General features: G+C 43.4%; 1 protein-coding gene across 4 annotated transcripts in view; it reads right to left on the reverse strand.

The window, feature by feature from the left end:
* mib1 (MIB E3 ubiquitin protein ligase 1) overlaps positions 1-19176 on the reverse strand; it is a 48456-nt gene extending 29280 nt beyond the window's left edge. For all 4 annotated transcript variants that reach the window (XM_076144869.1, XM_076144868.1, XM_076144867.1 and 1 more), the window contains exons 1-12: positions 18302-19176; positions 17420-17591; positions 14952-15081; positions 13315-13419; positions 12182-12248; positions 11561-11765; positions 10985-11168; positions 9569-9713; positions 9287-9420; positions 8324-8431; positions 7969-8166; positions 7673-7824 (exon numbers count right to left, since the gene is read on the reverse strand). In XM_076144869.1, the coding sequence (XP_076000984.1) occupies positions 7673-7824; positions 7969-8166; positions 8324-8431; positions 9287-9420; positions 9569-9713; positions 10985-11168; positions 11561-11765; positions 12182-12248; positions 13315-13419; positions 14952-15081; positions 17420-17591; positions 18302-18530 (1829 nt within the window). In that variant the 5' untranslated portion in view covers positions 18531-19176. The remainder of the gene's footprint in view (positions 1-7672; positions 7825-7968; positions 8167-8323; positions 8432-9286; positions 9421-9568; positions 9714-10984; positions 11169-11560; positions 11766-12181; positions 12249-13314; positions 13420-14951; positions 15082-17419; positions 17592-18301) is intronic.
* Between the last annotated feature and the right edge of the window lie 1064 nt (positions 19177-20240).

The following is a 20240-nucleotide window of genomic DNA, read 5'->3' on the forward strand; positions in this document are numbered from 1 at the left end:
ATGGCTGAGCTCCATCTGCACCTGCAGTGGAGCAACAGAGAGGCATATACAAGCCGCTTTAGTACAGCAGCACTCCTGCCATGGATGAGAGGAGACAAGTAAACTGAGCCGCAATGCTTAACACTGACAATCTGCATTCTGTTTCACCCACATTACCGGGAAGTGGGAATGGTTAAAAATATCTAAATTGAAAAAGAAAAAAAAAAAGGTTTGTAACCTACAAATCCCTTTGGGGCCGTTTTGTGATTCGGTGACGTTACATTTAGTCTATGAAGACTAAAATAAAACCGCCGCTCAAATTTTATGAGGTGGAAGTGCTTTCCAAAATCCCTTTACAGAAAACTTGGAACAAATTAATAAATGATTCTTACATAGCTGCTTAATTGAATTATGTCAAATTAAAATAAATCAACATGAAGATATCACAAACTAGACAACGGGAAGTTTAAAATGAACAATGATTTATCTCCCTGGATCCTTACTACAAATAAGAATAACCTGTGTCTTAAAAAGCTGAGGAGAGGGAAACCAGAGTAGTCTGTCCGTCTGTCTTTCAGTCAGGACATCATTGGTGCACGGCTTTGCACTGCATACACTTGCCTCACTGCTTCAACAGCAATGACCTGCTGTCTATGAGTGACACTCGCAGCAGATGCTGACATTATCAAATGCTCAGTGCCTGTCGTCCCAACTGCTTTTGCCCTGTTATGGCCCGTGGACGAGGTGAGCCGCCCGGCCACCTGACTCTGCTCGGAGAGATTGTGTGTGTGTGTGTGTAAGTGAGCGAGCATGAGTGTGCATGTGTATGTTACAAATAGACCTGCCTCTGGTGTGCCATATCAAACTAGCCCCATGTTGACCTCCAGCCTGTCGACAAGCAGCGCCCTATATCCTTCAGCTGTCGCGCGCCACTCGGAGAAAACTCACTTGTGCATTGGCAGGAAAAAAGTCAATAATTATAACTGCTGACTTTGCCGCAAATTCCTCTTACAAAATGGTGTCAAAGCAGCATTGGCGGTGACTGAAAACTAAGAAATGAAAGCTGAAGAATAAATAGCACAGTGCTGCGCATTAAACATGGGCAGAGCTGCTCATCACGTTTTTGGGGGGAAGCGGCGGAGTCACAAGCTCGAAATTTTGCAGCACAAACAAAATTATAAAAGTATTCAACGCCAGATTGTGGGACGTTTTTCACTTTCTAGTGGAGGGGATGATTTAAGGTTTTTGAGATTAAGCGTGACTACTACAAGAATTAGGAAGTGAAAACATGGACACACACACACACCGACACACACCATACCAGTTTATGGCGGCTTTTTAGTAGCAAATGCTTCAATTGTGTAGCACTGTGTCGCTCTCAAATAGCCACAAAATAAGCTGCCCTTAGTCACAATTCAAACACTACCTTCCACGCGACAAATCAGTCCCGAGGACTTAAATGACTGTTTTAAATTAATGTTGTGACTTGACACCCCAGAGTGCTGCCGTAGGAGTATGAGTGAGAAAGCTTGTGTATGCGGTTATGCGTCTGCATTTGTCTGCCGGCCGTCTCGTTGACCGAGGCGGCAGCGCACTTGCAGCGGGGCCCATCTGTCAGAGCCTGTAATTGCTTCATGACTCCAGGACATTCGACTCAAGTGCACTGCCACAGATTATTATTATCCTTTTCCCAGGGAACAATTTTTCTCACTCTCTAGGAGGGGGGCGAGCATAAAACTTAAAAAAGATAGCGCAGAGGATAAATAGGCTGTTTGGGAGGCGGCAAAGGAGAAAGTTAGGCCGGGTTGATCAGCTGCTACTTATTGTGTGTGTTCTTGAATAATAGAACGAATATGCCAAAGACGAGGAGACAAAGAGGGGAAAGCGAGACGCACGGCTGTCCATCTAAAAACAAAAGAAAAGGGTGTACAGGGTATGACACACTTTAGGTTATGTTGAAATGTCTTTCCTGTGTTCCTGTGTCCCTCCATGTGTCCCCATGTATTTCAGGCTGTGTCAGACAGATCATTACAGTACAGTACAGGTCCCGTGCCCGACTCGACTGTGATTCCACAATGCTTTGCTAAAGCTGGTAAAATGGAACCAAATCACCTCTTGAATGGATTTGGTCCCCTTCAACCAGCTGTAGCTATGCTTTGATGACTACAGGAGTGCTCCCTCCCCGCGACACACTCTCTGTAACGGCCAGCGGGGGGCTTGTCTTGATGACGACTAGCCTGTGATTCTTGCCTACCTACAACGTGTGAGTGTTCTCTGAATACGTGTACTGTTCCACAGGAACCCTGCCTTGTTTTTGACTAATAAAAAGAGGAAATTCCCAGCTTTGAATCATTGTTATGGTCCCCTTTTCTGAGTGTTGTTCGTCTGTCCCCGGAGAGATTGATAGGCTGACCACATTATCAACGGCGTCACATAAATAGCGGGAGGGTGGACGTGCTGCGTGCTATTTCGGAAACACGGCGCTCACATGCCTCTGCGAGAATGTGCGGCTGTCATGCTAAGACGCTTCCTGAACTGACCGTCACTGGATGATAGCGGTCAATTACTTGGGCGGAGGGGAAAAAATAACGTAGATAGACAATGCAGCTCAGCGGGGGGTATGATGGTGGTGTTAAGGGGAGATCTATAGAGAAATTATGAGAAAAGAAGGGGCTGAATACAGTTACATCCACACACACACACTAAATACTCTTTGGTCCCCTTTCTCCAGTGGCTCCTTTAGTGATGCTGGACAAGAAGAGGGGGGGGAAGATGAGAGCCAGATGCTCTAGAGGACGGGAGTGCAACACACAAATCACAGGAGCGGACCCCTCACAAACAGTTATAGCCTCGCGCGTTCACTTGCTGTTGCTACAGAACAGGAAGATCAAACCCCTCCGCCCCTTCAATTCTATTCGTTTTGCCTTCAAAAGCTGGCTGGCACTTAAACATATGTCAAACTGACCCCTTCACTTGGACCACTCACAACACTACATGAATATGACAAATGCCTGATTCAAGCTGCTTCGTCATGACAGAGATAGCGCTGTTAGACACAAAAGGTTGCACAAATTAAGTAGCACACCGTATAGTGTGAAACATGGTGTGCTTGTTTAGCTGAAGCTTTCATCAGTACAAATAGTTGGCTGTTGAATTCTGATACAGCTTCCGTTGCACCAATAAGCATGGAAATGTACTAATGTAAGCGCCAGTAGCCCACTCAATTATACAGTATAGTCTGACTTGAGCAACCTAATCTGATTCGGCACTCTTAATTCCATCACTGCCAGCCGTGAAGAGCTAGGGAACGTAGCACTAAACCCATAGAAATGCAAACATTTGACCCGTTCTGTAGCGTCGTCTCCACGGGCTCACAACACTATTTTCTATCTAATTATGATCCCTGTTACAATCACTACCATTATGGTGCTGCCTATTAGTTCTGACAGAGTGAACCATTAGTTTGGGAATACTTGCCAGCATTTCGGAGCACAGCACGCATGCTTGCAGTGCCCCGCGCACCGCGGATGAAGGTGATTACAATATCGGGCCTTCAGTGTGCTGCCATATTACAAGAAGGCAGAGCACGGTATTAAAGAAGGGGAGGAGGGCAAACATTATAAAAGGGCGACATGTAAAAGGTACAGACTGCCGCTGCAGGGCTTGTTTGGAGCCCATTTATGAGTCATGGGCTATTAATCGTATTGTTTACAGTATTGTAGCAGCTACTGGCTTCTAGCAGCCCAAGGGAAAGACACAGAGATGAGCCAGGCTCCCCTTGCTGGCTAAAGCTGCAGTAAACACACAGCGAGAACACACATTGTAATGAATGTCCGAGAGAAACTTGGGACGGCTTAATTTTTGGATAAATGTATTTACACATTAGAGAATTTGTATACGCCTATAAACAATTTGATAGATGTATAGTAAAGCTCCAGGATTAGTGGACACCTGTACTGGTAGAGTTGATTTGTCTCACTATTTGAGACTCCAAACTGCTAGATTTATCTGTCACCCACGGGGTTCCTCCTCTGTGTCCTCCTCAATCTTCTTTTCACCGCTGGAAAGCCCACCTGCGCTCTTACAACATCCAGACACATAACATTCATTACACACACACACACATTCGCACCAGGGACTCTGATGCACTCTCTACTTGAACCCCCGGAACAGGCATTTGTCGCTGATGACTAACATCGCTTACAGACAGAAAATGTAACAGAACACACGCCAGTGGAAGCGAGTTATTCTCCGTTTTACAAGGAGTGCTGTCGTCATAGTGTTGATTGGAAATTACGGGCAAGTCATTTTAGCCATGCTTCTTGCAACTGTATCCCAGAACATTCTGTGCCGTTACTCAATCTAAACAGGAGGAGGGGGGGACAGGGGGAGAAGGAGGAGGAGGAGGAGGAGGGGGAGGGGGAAAGGAGGATGAAATTCTGAATGTTACTATTGGGAAGCAATAATAACAACAATCATTAAGCAGCCACCAAGATGAGAGGGTTTCAGTTTCATATCCTCCATCTGAGGGGCTGCAAGCTGCTTCTGATCCAAGAGCCTCTTCCTGACAATCATCAGGGGTACTTTTTGGAAATACGATTGCACGGTAGGACTTCTTGTAAGTGCTAAGCGCTCCAAGCAACTGCCTCTCCACTAAAACACACCAGGCAAGGTAGTTTACTTCAACCTAGGGAGAGATTTTTGAGGGTTTTAGGACTTGGTCTGAGTCTAGAGGACCGCATCCACAATATTGCAGGAGCTCAAGTGTGAAATAAAAGTAAATGGGCAGATTGGAGAAGGCAACATATATCATTGTTTCTCTGAAGGCAAAGGGACACAGCATGGACTGAAGCAAGGAATGCACACGCAATCCAACAAGGGCTCTGATAGCAGTGCTTGTGCGCTGGCAGAGAGAATAATTCCAAACGTATTACTTCTTCATCTGAAAGCGCTCAGCTTGATCAGTGGGTGATAAACAGCAGGAAGAAAAAGGGAAGCAAATTTCAATCTGTTACATGAAGGACCAAGACCTGAAACATCTAAAATGTTCATCTGGTGTATATTATGAACAGCAGCAACTTCTCACCTTCTTAGACAGAGACAGGACTAAATTAAGCTCTAAATTAAGCTGTTCAAGCTCGTGAATGCTGTGTTCAGCCCGGTTTTCCTGATCGTCTTACTGAAAGTAGCATAACAAAGAATTAAACCTGAAGTGAAAAATCAAACGCTATGGCAGACTTACCTGACTAACCTGATTTTCTGTTACACAGTTAATCATAAGCAAGTCAAAACAAATAATCAAAGCTTATAGTTTGACTCAGTAAGCTCATGATTTGGATTTTGCAATTAATGTTGACAACAAATAAGTGTCAGACTACTGCAGCAGAGAAGTTAAACTGTGTCCACAATGATGCATATCTTCTGTCAATCTTAAGCAAAACTGTTTGACAGTGCAAAAATAATATATGATGGAATTAATTGTATCGGGAAACTTGGAGAGTTGCTTAACCTTGGATAAATTCTATTCTACAGAAAATATTGAATAGCAGAAAGGACAATGAGGTAAGCATTTAAGTCAAGATGAAACGGATACAGTATGTAACAGCTGTGAAAGCTGAGCTCAGCTAAATCCAGTATTTATATTCATTAAATAAATGAAGACAAACCTAATTAATCAGAAGGTATACTAACCATCTCAAAAGTGGGTACCATTTGTAAATAGATTAGGAATAACTGGAAAATACTTATTCCTCGTGATTTTTCTACAGCTTTACTTGATTCAAAAATCAATAAAAATGATCCATCAGTTGACTGATCCATATATCTAAACCAGGGCAGCCTTCAGCCTTCAGTCAAATAAAGTGCCTCAAACCATATATGCAGCACTGAGAGCAAATACCAGTCTGATAAACTGACTAACTAGACATGCAAATAATATGCAGCTAAATCATCTGGCAGCAGCAAACCTACACTGTAGGGAAAAACACGGATCATCAGAGCAGAAGCACAAGCGTGTACACCAAAAAGCCCAAATCTTGGCCCAACAAGTGCACACTAACCAATCAATCGAACTGAAGGTCACACGGGGTCAAGCCTAGTTGAAAGAGGTATAGGTTTTAGACCAGAGTCTACTCTGCAGGCACTGACAGAGAGGGGAGGGGAGGGGCTGGGGCTGGCCAGGCTTGTTGCAGGTGACAGGTGCTGCACAGCATCCTGACCTCAATTCCATTGTTCCTCATGTCAAAGAAAGAAGTACCGGTGAAGGGAAATGACATTTATCCTGGCATAACACACACTTACTCATATACACGTAAATGCTTCAAGAGCTCAGCAAGGGAAGCAGCTGTTGACTACTGTTGAAATCACTCCAGTCTATAGCGCTGACCTTATAACATCGATGGCCATTACCTTAAGAGGCAAGGGATGATCAACCTGATACAGACAGAAGTTGTTTTCGGCCATCTTTATGACACTCGTGGAAGGGGAAGAAGGATAAAATAGCCAGCAAGTGAAGCAGCAACCAGGTGGTGCCAGAAATAGCTCGGGCCAAGGACGAAGCAAACCGCTGCTGCTGTCGCTGCACAGGCCAGCCGCTTGAGGCCAGCCTCTGCTAACAACACAGGCGGATGGACCAGCATAACAGTAAAAACAAACAACAAATTAACTGCAAGGGCTATTAGCTACACATAAAAAAATAAATCAGCATATGACGGATGCTCTCCGGGCCTCAAAAGGTAGACTAACGCCAATCTGAAACCACACCATCTGTTGGGAAGATGAATGAGGTCGATACGCCTGCTTCAAACTTCAAAGTCACACAGCACGGCGAGCCCAAAATGAAGCGGTGTTACACATAAAACCTGAATGTTTGTGGTGTCACTGCAAAACTAAATGTCAATCAAATACCTGATTTTAGCCTTGCCTTTTCTATATTTCATATTTATCTGTGATATGTTACACAAAGAAAGCGACTGTTATTGTCCTGATCTCCTGTTTTGGTCCTTGAATGTCAAAAACACACAGTGGATTATTTACAGACTTTCTCTTATTTCCCCTCCACACTGAACAATGCTCAATGCCTTCCTGAAAATAATATTTCAGGAAAGAAATATGCCAAGCAGTTGTAGATCATAATTAATTTAAGGTCTGAAGGAATTGCTTGCCCATAAAGCGGAATAATTTGAAGAAGCAGTGTCTCACAGGATTGTGGTTGGTGTATTCAACACCATAATTAGGGCAGGGAGATGATTAATAAAAGGTGTTCGATTCTGTGTTTGATGCTTAAACTGGAAATCCTGATAATAAGGTACAGGTATAGAAGGTATATGTAAGATGTTCAAGTGTGCCACACACCACTGCAGAAAATACACCCCACAATAAATACAGCACCTTGTAAAATAACCTCAAATACCATAAAACTACAGATTTCTGCCCCTGCATGTGAACCAAATGTCAGGTGGGGGATGTACATGTAGCTGTTCATGATGGAGGGCGATTGATGATTTAGTGTGTGGGCAATAGACAAGTACAAGGCTGTTATGGTCAAATCTTAAATTAGGCATGTCTGTATATAATTCAGGCATGAAGCACAAAGGAGGCTTCTGCATTAGCAGATTCCACCTAAACATGCTCTATTGCCTAGTACACACCAACCAGAGGTGACAGCTGGCAGCAGCGGGGAAGAGTCTCATACCTGGGGTTTCCTCGCAGGGCAGCGTGATGCAGTGCATTAAAGCCATTATTGTTGGTGATGGTGACATCGGCACCAGCCTCCAACAGTACTGAGAGCATGTCGTCTCTCTTCTTGCTGATGGCGTCGTGCAGAGGTGTATCTCCTTCTGAATCCTAAAACGGAAACCTCCTGTCACGCACTTACACTCAGGAATTCAAACCATCTAAGCCATTTTATATATAAAGTGACTTAACCATACATTTCTCCATCCATTGTACACAAAACAGAATATGTGATGAGGGATAATAAAAGTGTACCTGGAGGCTTGGGTGGCAGCCAAAGTCCAGCAGAGTTTTGACCACTTGCAGATGGCCCTTGTTGACAGCTATGTGCAGTGGAGTTTGTCTACGCTTATTCCTGGCATTCAAGTCAGCACCGCCTCTCTGCAGCACCTCAATGACAGAGCCTTCATCACCAAAGGATGCATGGTGCACAGCCCGGTCTCCATCTTTGTCCTGAGTATAGAGACATACACACACGATGAGTCAATGCTAAAAGTAGGACTGGATTTTCCCCACACAGTATGAAATGCACAACAATGGACTGAGATACATTTTTAATGAGGGTGAGCGCAAGTGCTGAAGGAAGAGGAATTTCTCTAACTATACCAACCTCAGCCTCCAGGTTCACATTGTGCTTTAGTAACAGCTTTAGTACATCCACATGACCATTCTGACTGGCTGCCTGCATAGCAGTGTGTCCAGCACACTGCCCATTCACCTGAAAAGATGTGAAGAGACATAATTAGAATGAATTATGGGATTATAGGCATTTTTACTGAACTAGTGATTAGTGAGCATGTATTTAAGCGCATTTAAGTGTGGACACGCTCCTGTGTGCGCATGTTTCATCAACAACTGCAGCACTGCAATAACTCTAGCATAAATATTAATGCGGACTCCTTTGGGAGTCTCGAGACATCTCTTGTCCTGGCGGGCGGATCACTTGGCCGAGCTCAGCTTTAAGCAAATAATTCCACTGAAAGGCAGTAGGGCAGCTGGCCAGCATTCACTGACACGTGCACACACACACTCGCACACACCCCATGACTGAGGACAGTACTGCAGCGCATTCATAAGACAACATAACTGTTACTGATAACCCATACAGAGTAGAGGATTCATTCTTTCTTTCATTCCTCTTGTGAAAAGGTGTTTCCCCTGGCCTTTACAGATCCTCAACTTCATTCGGAGAGTGAATCAGGCATGTGCTGCAATGCACACCAATGCCTCTTGGTGACTCTTCTGGACCCGGGCTTAACGACTTTCAGATTGAGGCACAGGAGTGGGAGGATCGCAGGGCCCTTTCCTAAGAGACTCACTGTCTTCTCTACACACTTAAAACAGCTAGTGATATTAAAGTTGGATTCATCACTGTACTCAATATTATTTTCTACACGTTTCATGGCAACGTTTTTTGGTTTTCAAGCAAAAAGCGGCTATGTTTGTATTCTCCAGCCTTGGTTGAAATCATGTAATCTGCTGTGTCCATCTATCATTGTTAATAATTTAAAAGTTGTTTAAAGTGATTCATCGTCCACGCCACCAAACTGTGCTGGATTGTAGTAACACTTACATCTACATCAGGTCTTTTCAGGATGTCCTCCACCTTCGCAAGGTCTCCATTGGCTGCTGCCTTAACCAGTTCTTCGTTGATGTCTCCCGACTCTTGTGTCTCAAATAGTTTCTTCAGCAACTGGGACAAACGCTCTGGGCAACACCGGGAGAGAAAAGGGATGTGTTTAAGAGTCAAGCAGAAACAATGGACTGCCAGGGCCAAACAAGTACGCCACTGTCTTTGTTTGTCAAGTAGTACTGAGCTCTTCTTTGTGTAAGTGTTTAATGTGTTTATGTGTACCTCCAGAGGCATTGCTGACAGCAGAGCCGGAGGGAGCAATCTTTGTGACAGCGGCAGGATTGTACGTCCAAGAGGTTCCACAAACCTCAACCTTCAGGTCACTGTCAGAGTAGATCTGCTGCACGCGGCCTACTTTCCCAAGGGTCTGTTGATAAATGTTGAGACAAGCTCATTAGTATAAAGAGGACTGCTCTCTAAGGGCTATGTGCTGTGTAACAGTGTGAGTAAGTGATAGAGGCAGAAAATGAGGAAAGATAGGAGAAAGAATGAAAGAGCAAATCCTGAGATACAGGAAGATGGGGGAAAAAAGAGAAAACACCAGCTCAACAAACCAATTATCCTACAGGGCAGAAACAAAGACCGGCTGCTTGCCAAAACAAAAAACAATGGACAAAAGAAAATATTACTGACTCAAGTCATCCTGTCCTTATTCAGAGGACATTCACTTGCGCGAGAGACGGATAGAGAAAAGCAGAGAGAAAAGGAATGGTCTTGAAACAAGGAAAATACAGATCTATTAGCTGAACTATTCCTCATCTATACACACCAAGACGCTTTCCAATTTTGAATCATATCATCTCGGTCACGGCTATATGAGAAAGAGGCACTTGGATTTTGTTAAGCTGGATGTCAGGCTGTCCTGGAGGACGCCATCAATAACGAGGACTACTGCAAATAGCAGCAGCAGCGGCAAGTGGCAAACAGCCGTGGTTAGTGATCAAAGCTACTTCCCATCTTGGGGTTTTAAGGTTCATTAGCTGCTGAGGGGAACTAGTCTGGCAGGGACAAGCCAGCTATTGCAGTAGAGTGGTGTAACATATCCTTGGGCATACTGGGCAGCGATGAATAAACTTCATAATAAGCTAAGAAAAGTTTTAATGAGACGGAACAAGAGATTCATTTTCAATAACATCAAAGTTTATCAAGTCTGATGGATAATTGAGTAAAAGGTTGTGCTGTGAAGATATGTGGAGGTCAGTAGTTATAAATATTTCAATCTAATTTCAGAAAAAATTTAACTGACATGCTCTATCGCTATGCAACCCATGAGCCTCAGCTGTGACTGAGAAAGGTCACAAATGCAGGATTTGTTGTAGCAATCGGGAACACAACACGACATCACCGCTAATGGATTGATCCAGAATTTGTCCAAAATCCAATAGCGAATTGCTTTCCACTTTTGAATGGATTTACACCGTTTTACAAAGCTCAATATCTTTTTGAGCACATTAGGAGTGTGGACAAATGCATTTGAAGCTTGGTAATTGTTGTTACAGCAAAATGTATAATCAATCAGCACAGTTACTTCTGGAACACTGGCTACCTGGGGGAAAGAAACTCCTCCCACTTCACTAGCCTACTGTTTTGACAGCTTTATAGTTGCACAAGGGTATGCAAATAATCCCGGACTCTTACAGGTAGCATCGCCTCGGCCCACTCTCCGTGACCCCTTTGCAGCAGCTTGATGCGATCGATGTCATAACAAATCTGGACCAGATCTCCCACCAGGAACTGGGAGCTGCCTCCCTCTGCCCCAGCTGCCACCTCGCCGCTGCGCACTACATTGGCCTTTGTCAACACTGCCGGGTTGAACGTCCACCTGAGGATAGAGAGATTAAAAATTCAAGCAACACTAGTTCATCTCTCATTAAACTTTATCTGAGAACAGTTTCTGAGCGGTCATAAGGCATATTGGAGGGTTTTTAAGCTATGGATAAAACTTCCTGCTAAAAGAGAATCCACAACCAAGATCTGAATTAATGGTGGAACACCACAGACATTCATGGGGAAATTAACTTGATTTGAGAGACCCTCTTCTCTCAAATACTATATACCACGATCAAACAGGATAATCATGATGCATTGAAGAGTTAAATATCTTTCGAGCGTGTTATATACATAAAATGCCAAACGCATGTAGGACAACATTCATGAGCTAAACCATTTACATTCTAGTCAGGTTTCTTTGTGACTTGACAGTTTGGACCTCACCTGTTCCCACTGGGGTACTGAACCACAATGTCATGATCCTCATCGATGCCGCATACTGTTCCAGTGGTGGTGAGGGTCTCGAACATTCCGTCAGTCCAGCCGCCGTGGCCATGTTGGAGGGACTGGACAATCTCTAGGTCAAGGTCGATGTTGACCAGATCTCCGATCTGGAGTCCTCCGGGATTTCTGTTGCCATTCTGCTCTCCTGACACATGAAGGTTAAGTCGAGCATTATAATAAAAGGACATCAATTAATGCCGTGCATTTGGTCGATGCATCAGGATTTAGTTTGGATTTGATGTACAGAAAGTTTGTGCAGAGATAATGATAGAAATACACAAAATACAAGGATTTTGGTGCAGTGTACAATCTGTTACCAGCCAATAAGGCTCAATTGATACATTTGATTTGAGGAAAGTTTGGAAAAACTGCATGACCAGAGCCTGTGCCGAGTTTAATACACCCGGCTGACTATATGGTGCTGCCATCTAGTGGCCAGACGACGCTAACTACCACTGGTGCTTCCCTAATGCCCTTGAATTCACTGCACCAGAATGATAGGATACAGAATTGGTGCAATAATGACGATGGACACGCATCATAGACTTAAGACTTACTTACCTAGTACAGGACAGTGGTCTCTGTAAAATGAGCCTCCTTTGGCATCCTGGACACATTTCAGGTCAGACTGAAGGAGACAATCGGGATTACATAATTAGCCAGGATAATTCCATTAAAGATGAAGATCACAAATTATTAAAGTGAGAATCCATACATGTCAAGCTCAGGCAGCGGTAATGTGGCTGCCTATATTACAACCAACAGCAGTGCCCTTTAGGTGAGACAGGACAATTATAATGTTACAGAGAGTACAGAGTCATATGGATTACGGTGACTCAGATGTACAGTCACTCTGGCACAGTTAGAGGGCAGATATTCATGAGGCCGGGCAGACTTTTCACTGGACTGATAGTATCCTGGATGACTAAGTAGAACAACCTCAAACAAATTAATAACTCAGGTCTTTTCTAACGTAGCAAGCCAATAGGAAACATTTTGTTCTTATGATGCTGGAAAAGGAAAGGGTGCCACGAGCCATATTTAAAATGTACCCAAATCACCTTTGTATTTATTTGCCCAATGTCTTCAACGACAGACAAAGCCAAATGAAAACATTTAAGATGGGGGGTCTCATTCAGGATCTCTTTAGTCTTGAGGCAGATGCCATCTATGTTCCTCTCAGAAGCAAGTCGCGCTATTAGAATAACAATGGACATATCCGTTATGCAACCGGGAAATGTGACTGGCCTCTTTCGTAAAGCCAGGGGAAGTCTCCACCAATAGAAAAAGACGCATTTTTCAGTTGAGGCGCGTGTGTGTAGCTGCAGCATGAACAACCCCAAGAGGGTGGTGCCCCCCCCCCCCCCCCCCCCCCCCCCCCCCCCCCCCGCCCGCCCCCCTTAAAATGACCTCCACGATCACGCTCTTTCCGAAAAAGCAAAGAGGAACAGATTGCCCTTATCATGCAGATGCATCCCCCCCATACACACACACACTTTCCAGCTGCCTGCACAATGGCGCCTTGCTCCTGCCGGCTGCGTGGCTCTCACAAAAGGCCTGGCAGTGAAATAAAGAGCCTCGGCCCCCCGGTCAAACACAAAAGCCGACCGACAGCTGACGTTTTGTTAAGACTCCGCGTGTGTCTGGACGAGCGTGCGGGGGAGGAGGGGGAGTCGGGCTGGAAGTTTGCTCACCATTCCTTCAAAGCCAACTCTGTACAGGTTCTTGGCCCCGTTGTCCCACAGCACGTAGGCGGCGCTGTGCGGGCTCGCTGCACTCCAGTCCTGGATCTCTGTCACCTGTGGACAAGCAGACAGGGTCAGATCCCAAAAGGCAGATGTGGAAACATTTGCTATCATAATGTAACAACAATTGAAGCGTTCTCTGTGTGCAAATTAAGCATTAAATTAAGTCTTTTTTTCCCTCCATCATAATCCCATAAAGAGAGTAGTGTGCAAGTTTATTGAGCTCTCGAGGACAATAATGTCTGTGATGTTTAATTTGATGTAACAAATCTTTACACTTTCTTCAGCTCAGTATGCTGCTCAGTGTTCAGTGACTTCAAAGAAAGTTTAATTCCCCAAACAACACATTTGCTTAAGTTTCAGATCTCAGTTTGATTTTAGTCTTAATCCTCATTGAACTCCGCACAATAAGGTTTGTTCTTTTTCACCAGTTGGCAATAGTTACCAAGCTTCCAGGAACAACATTTGGAGGATGAGGATTTTCCCAAAACATAAACTTCTGACCCATAACGTAATTTTTAAAAATGGGTCTGGAGCCTCTTACTTTAGGTTTGTGTGCGTTAACTTGACCAAATAGTTGACAGAGTTAACAAGTGTGAAATTAGCACTGAGATTTCTGTTGTTGTTGTTGTTTAATTTCACAATTGCAGTGGTCAGAGACAATTCCTTCTTCGTCAAAATCGGCACAACGTGAAGAAAGTATGCCGTAAATTAATTCTTTAATTAAAAGCCGTGACTTAAGTAAATACAGAATTCAAATTGTTCTATTATTTTCAGGCCATTTCCAGGGGCAATTGATTAATGAGCCTCGGGAGGTAATATTCATGCTAAACTAACTGAACATCTAAGCTGCAGGACATGTAATAGTGGTGTTCTGGAGAGCATATTGCTCACAGCATCATAAAACTATAATGAGATATGCCATTAAATAACACAGTAAAATGAAGTCTTAAATTGCCTGGGGGGACTCTTAAATTGAAAAACTCTTGGGCCTGGACCCGAGTCAAAACGCAAGCACTTTATGGCCTCGGCTGCAGTACAAAAATCTACATAGAAACAAATGACACGGCGCCAGACACGGCGTTACGTGTCAGTGATGAATTTGAGACTGAGGTGACGCGCGGCGACGTGGTCTGGTTGAAGTGAAACCGGCTGAACGAAAGCACCAAATGTTTTGTTTAAAAGTATATTGTAAAATCGTTTCTGAAACTATGGATTGTTAAATTGCCTTTTTTTTGTTTTCTTAATGTAGTTATTTGTAGCTATTCTCATGGGTGTGTGTGCGCTGCTGTGCATGTTGTTTTTAATTGCCCTACAGGGAATTAGTATAGTTTATTCAATTGAAACCCCTTATGAGCAACTCGCCCCCATGTCAACAGGAGTCATTATGCCTACAATACACCCATGTATCATTTGAAGCTCAGTGACATTTTCACCACACACAACACACTCTTTGCACGCACTGGCTGAACTAGGCCACAGACAGGCCGGCCCTTCAGCCTTGTTGATACACTGAATTTCACGGTCACTACTTAATATAAACAAATAGAAGCGAGACAGGCTCTACGTTGGCGGCAGCACCTTACCTTTCCTCTCCGCCCGTTGCCTCCATCCTGGTCTTCCCACTGCCAGTCCACTCCTCTCACGACCCGGCCGCCTGTGAAGATCCCTCTGGCTGTGATCTTCTTTGACTTGCGCCGCGACTCCAAAAGGACTCTGCACAAAGAAACACAGGTTCCACACTGAAGAGACGATTCTTTTCACTAAGCGTACACATGTTGGACTGTGTGTGTTCAACAGCGTAACGCCATCCTGGGAGAAAACTACAAGACACAGGCTGATGACAGGCCGGTGTTAACAAATGGAAAACATGTCAACGTCAGCATAATCCCAACCACAATTACCCAACAAACTATCCTGGGCCGCATGAACCCAGTTTATGAACAGAATACAAGTGAGCCGGGGGCAGGAAAGCACAAGGAACTGTGTAAACACTGGAGCAACATCTTTTAATTAACAATTCCTTAATATCATTATCTATATTAGGTTGGATGTCATACTGTGGTCACCCAGCGATGTGTATTGTGTCGACAGCAAGGGGAACTAAACCATCACAGCATTCTGGTGTGACCATCATCAATTGCATTGTTCTGACCGAGATTCCTGTGGTTTATGGTAACATTTTGTTTTCCGACTCAAGTTACATGGGACGTGTTCAGAATGAGACGAGTCCATAGGAGCGAGTAACGTAAACAGTCACACACTCACACGGGCTCTAGACAAAAGGTTTTACCTGAGGTTATTGACTTTTACCATTTGTTAAAAAGAAAAAGTTATTAGTATTCCACTGCATCCCTGTTTCTCAGCAATTATTGACTTACTTGATTAAAATGTCAACAATGGGCAAGACAACAAAATAAGGCCTGGAATTTAATGAATTTCCCAAGCGGGGCTCAACAATCATAATAACGGTCTCACAATACACGCAGTAGCAGAGAGATTTGTCTGATTTGTGAACACACCATTATTGACCTGTCTTCCTTGCTCTTAGAATCACAGACACACCTTGTCAAAATAGAGTCTGACTCGTTGCAGCACCCCATAAGTGTATTTTCAGCTATAATATAAGGCGTGTGCTTAAGTATCAGGTACCATTTCTCAACAATGGGAAGGGAGTCTTCATGATACCACCCAGAAATGTTACATTGCAGGTAATTCCCGCCCCTTCCAACCATACATAACAATCAAGCTGCTTCCAGATGCAAAAGAAAAGCCAGAGGGATTGACAACGATGCTGTGAGCTGCAATCGGAATTCCAGCTTAGCCACAAGCCTAAACAATGAAAGAAGTAACAGTAAATAAAAGATCGAGCTGAGCCCTCGGTGTCTGAGCCTTGACGGTAGACATGGCAGCTGGACAGTGGAGGTCTAACCAATGCAAACAGCTTATGGCCCCTAGCCACTCCCTCTTCGGCAGTTAGTGAAAGAATCTAATGTGCTGTAACAAAACACCCCGCCGTGCTGTCAGAGTAGGGGAGACCTCCAGCACCCATTGTGCACGACCATGCAATGATCGTCTCGGGGGAAATGAAGTCTTACTCAGTTGAAAAGGCTGCCAGCTGTTGGGCCATGTGTTCATCTACTAAACTTTACAATGGCATTTTGTTGAAAATGGCTTGAAATAGATGAAGCATCATCACAAAACTGACAGTCTGTGAAAGAACAGTCCAATATGGGATGACCAATTTACAAGTATGCATAAACATATACAGGTCAAAATTATATGTTGATGACTCTAAATTAAATCAGCAACTGTTTTCCACCTGAACAACCCCCGATTTGTGTGTATATCTCTAAAACGTCGCCAACTGTCTTCAATTATTTGTCAGCTTACAAGGTGAAGTTGTTGTTTTAGATCCACTGTATTGTTCACTGCATTCAATTCTTTCAATACCATCTGGTGCAGTTACTACACATTCAGAAGTGGATATATTTCGACTTCTCAAAACATTGGTGTTCAATGTTTGTATCTCTATAATCGTATGCAATTATAGTATTCGCCATAGGCTCAAATTTGTAGCAGGCAAGGTTCTGACATTTGAGAAACATATTGTGCCAACTTATCAATCTATCACACACTCCCTCTACACACTCTCATTTGCAACTTTGTGATCCTAAACACACAAGTACAAAGACTTATTTCTGGATGTCCTCAAATCTGCCCAAACAAATGCTTTGAATGGGAAGACAGAATTAATATCATATTTAAAGAGCTCAGCTTTGTGGCAAAAACATAAACCACACTGGAATGGTTCTAAAAATGAGGCTGTGTTGTTGCTTGGCAACTGAGGGCCAGGAGCTGTAGAGATACTGTAAGTTGTGTCTGCCTGAGTGGCAGGGCACAGAAAAGGCCTCTCAAATGTCACACACACACATAATGCAGGACAGAGTAAAACTAATGGAGTAACAGGACGGGTCAACCCATTTACACCCAAGCATGAGGATTTACCAGCTCCCTTGTCCTATTTAACATAAGGAATCTCTGGGAAACTAACCTCTCACTGCCTGGAGTGGTGATCCGGTAGAACCTGTGTCTCAGGTGATGCTTGTCTCCATGGTAACAAGTTGTGCAGAGGTCATAGTTGGTGCACTCAGCACATTTCCAGCGGATCCCAATGATGGGCTGTTGGCGGCAGGTGTCACACATGGTTCCATCATGCTTGATACCTGAGACGAGACAAAATTAGACAAGAAATCAGTTAAATCAACAAGTATATATTTGCTATCAGTGCCATTGCTGAAAATAAATAATCAAAACAGTGGAAACAATACAAATGATGACAAATATGTAGTAAAATGTGACTTCTCTTGTGTAAAACCTTCCATATTTGTCATGGTGAAACACAGCTGTGTTTACTTTTAGGATTGTGTACTTCTTAAACCTTGTGAGATCCACCCAAAATCCCACACGTGACACAGAACTACAAATACTGCACTGAAGCAACAAGGCCCTTTTTGCTGTAATGTGCCTTATTATCTTTCTAAGTTACAGGGGATACCACAGAACCATGAAAACAATATAACACTGAATCATAAGATGTAGGTGATCAAACACAAACAAATCCCTGCAGTGTGTGTATGTGGTTTGATATTTATGGACAGGCGTGCACAAACAATGTAGAAGTGTGGGGCTTATATGCCAACTGCACAATTGTGAGTTGCTGTCTATATCACCAACGCACTAAACATAACTAACCACTACTTAAAGAGACTGGTCTGATGCTCATTGTGAGAGCAACAAGTGTCTGTCTCATCACATACAGTTTTAAAGCAAAAGTTAAAAACGTAAGACAGTAATAGATCTTGTGTGTTGTGCGTATGGTTGAGACGCCTTAGTGGACCCTGCGGCTAAACAAAGCGAACAAAAGTTGAGTTACCTGTAGGAGCACTGTCTAATATCCTCACGTCGTATGCACCGGAACATCGGTAGTTGGCAGCCGTCCCGTTATCCCACACAACCACCACCTCCTCTGGACTTTCGAAACTCCTCACGGTGCCAACATGTCCCTCTCCGCCATCCTGCTTCCCCCACTTCCAGTCGGGTCCGCGAACCACTCTCGCCCCGACTCCTTCCATCATCGCCCGGTTATTCCTGCCGGTGGTCATTTGCGGAGCGGGTGTTCACACAATGCCACAGCGAATCTTTACAAGTTGGTGGGCTAGCGGTGCGTGCTAGTCGGGCAATTCCCAAACAGCAAGTGAGAGCAAGTCCCGACAGGAAAAGAGACCAGGACGAGCCACGACGCTGCTCTTAGCCTGCTATGCTGCTAGCAACCTAAGGAGACTGTTGAATAGCCCGAGACTTCAACTCTTCTCCACTAGCTCGCCGCAAGCTAGCGTCCCCTTTTGGTGTTGCCCAGCCAAATTAGATGCAAATTACTCTTGAAAAGTAGCCACATTGCAAGCAAAACACACCAGACTCTCCTCTCTCCTCTCCTCCACTCCACACACACGAATGCCACCTCTTCAACTTAGCAAGCTAGCTATCCGAGTTGCTAGCTAATGCAAAGCTAGCAGGATAAAGCCTTTTTCTGGCTAGCAAATCCTTGTTGGTGGGGTTTAGTCCTTTCGGTTGCTGGTTCCGGTTAGTTGTTGTTGAGTCCCGAGACCCACCCGTGATGTTTCTCTTGCCAGGCAGAGGATTCCCTGGAGTCAACTCAGAATAAACGAGTCGCCATTATTGTCAATCATCGTTCAGACCTCAGAGCAGCAACAACTAGCTACGGAGATGAACGACGACACACGAAGACGCTGTTTGGATCGCGAGGTCACGTGACCAAAAGCCGGGCGGAGCAAATACAGAGAGGAGCCGCTCCGGGTTTTGTGTGTGTGTTTGTGTGTGTGTTCTCAATTAAAATACTGAAACTAACGTGACGCTGGTAAAGCTTCGTTTCTCTGTCGTCTTACTGTGTCTTCTTACTGATGAACAATTTCTATTTCTTTATATTATACTTACTTTTTTTCCTATTTGTTTTTATTGAAGCAAACATTTAACCTTACATTTTGCATAAAATTGTAGGATATTTTGGAGATCATTTTTTATACAGAAAGAGGGGGAAGAGGAGGGAGAGAGACAGAGAGGAAGAAGGAAGGTTGTACCATTAATAATATTGTTGTTGTTAAACATTATACGTAGACCCTGAGGTAGAATACCAGTAGAGTGAAATTGCAATGATCTCATAGGGTAAACACAGCGTTCACAGTTTACATTATATTCTTATTTATATTTAAATTTGTGTTTGTTTTGTGTGTGTCTTTTTGTGTGTTTCCTATTTGGTTGGATTGAATTGGATAGGATAGGATAGGGTTGTATTTTATTTTATTTTATTTTATTTTATTTTATTTTATTTTATTTTATCTTATCTTATCTTATCTTATCTTATCTTATTTTATTTTATTTTATTTTATTTTATTACTGTTATTATTATCATTATTATTATTATTATTATTATTATTATTAATGACTTTTTTTGTAACTTTTGTTTAAAGTGTTGTTCTTGTTAGAATGTTGTAGGCCAAACATTTCAGTTGTTTGTACTGGGTTTGTTTAAATTAAAAAAAGGACCATCTCACTCTAAAGAAGGCAAACTCGATATGGAGGTGGACTTTCTGCTACCGTCATGCTGTCATTGAGTCACATCATCACCTTGAGTTTACACACTGATTACATGACATTGAACCTAAAAAGAGGGCACATAGTCATTGGTTTTCACTGCACATTCCTGTTTTTGTCTTGAAAACATATTCCGAATGCAAAGTATCATGTATAATTAACAGATGTTGCCAATATTATATGATCAACAGGTTTTGGAAGTG

This window comes from Genypterus blacodes, unplaced genomic scaffold, assembly GCF_046128005.1.
Source record: "Genypterus blacodes isolate CSIRO-AG114 ecotype Tasmania unplaced genomic scaffold, CSIRO-AGI_Gbla_v1 ptg000029l_1, whole genome shotgun sequence".
NCBI classification, from domain to species: domain Eukaryota; kingdom Metazoa; phylum Chordata; class Actinopteri; order Ophidiiformes; family Ophidiidae; genus Genypterus; species Genypterus blacodes.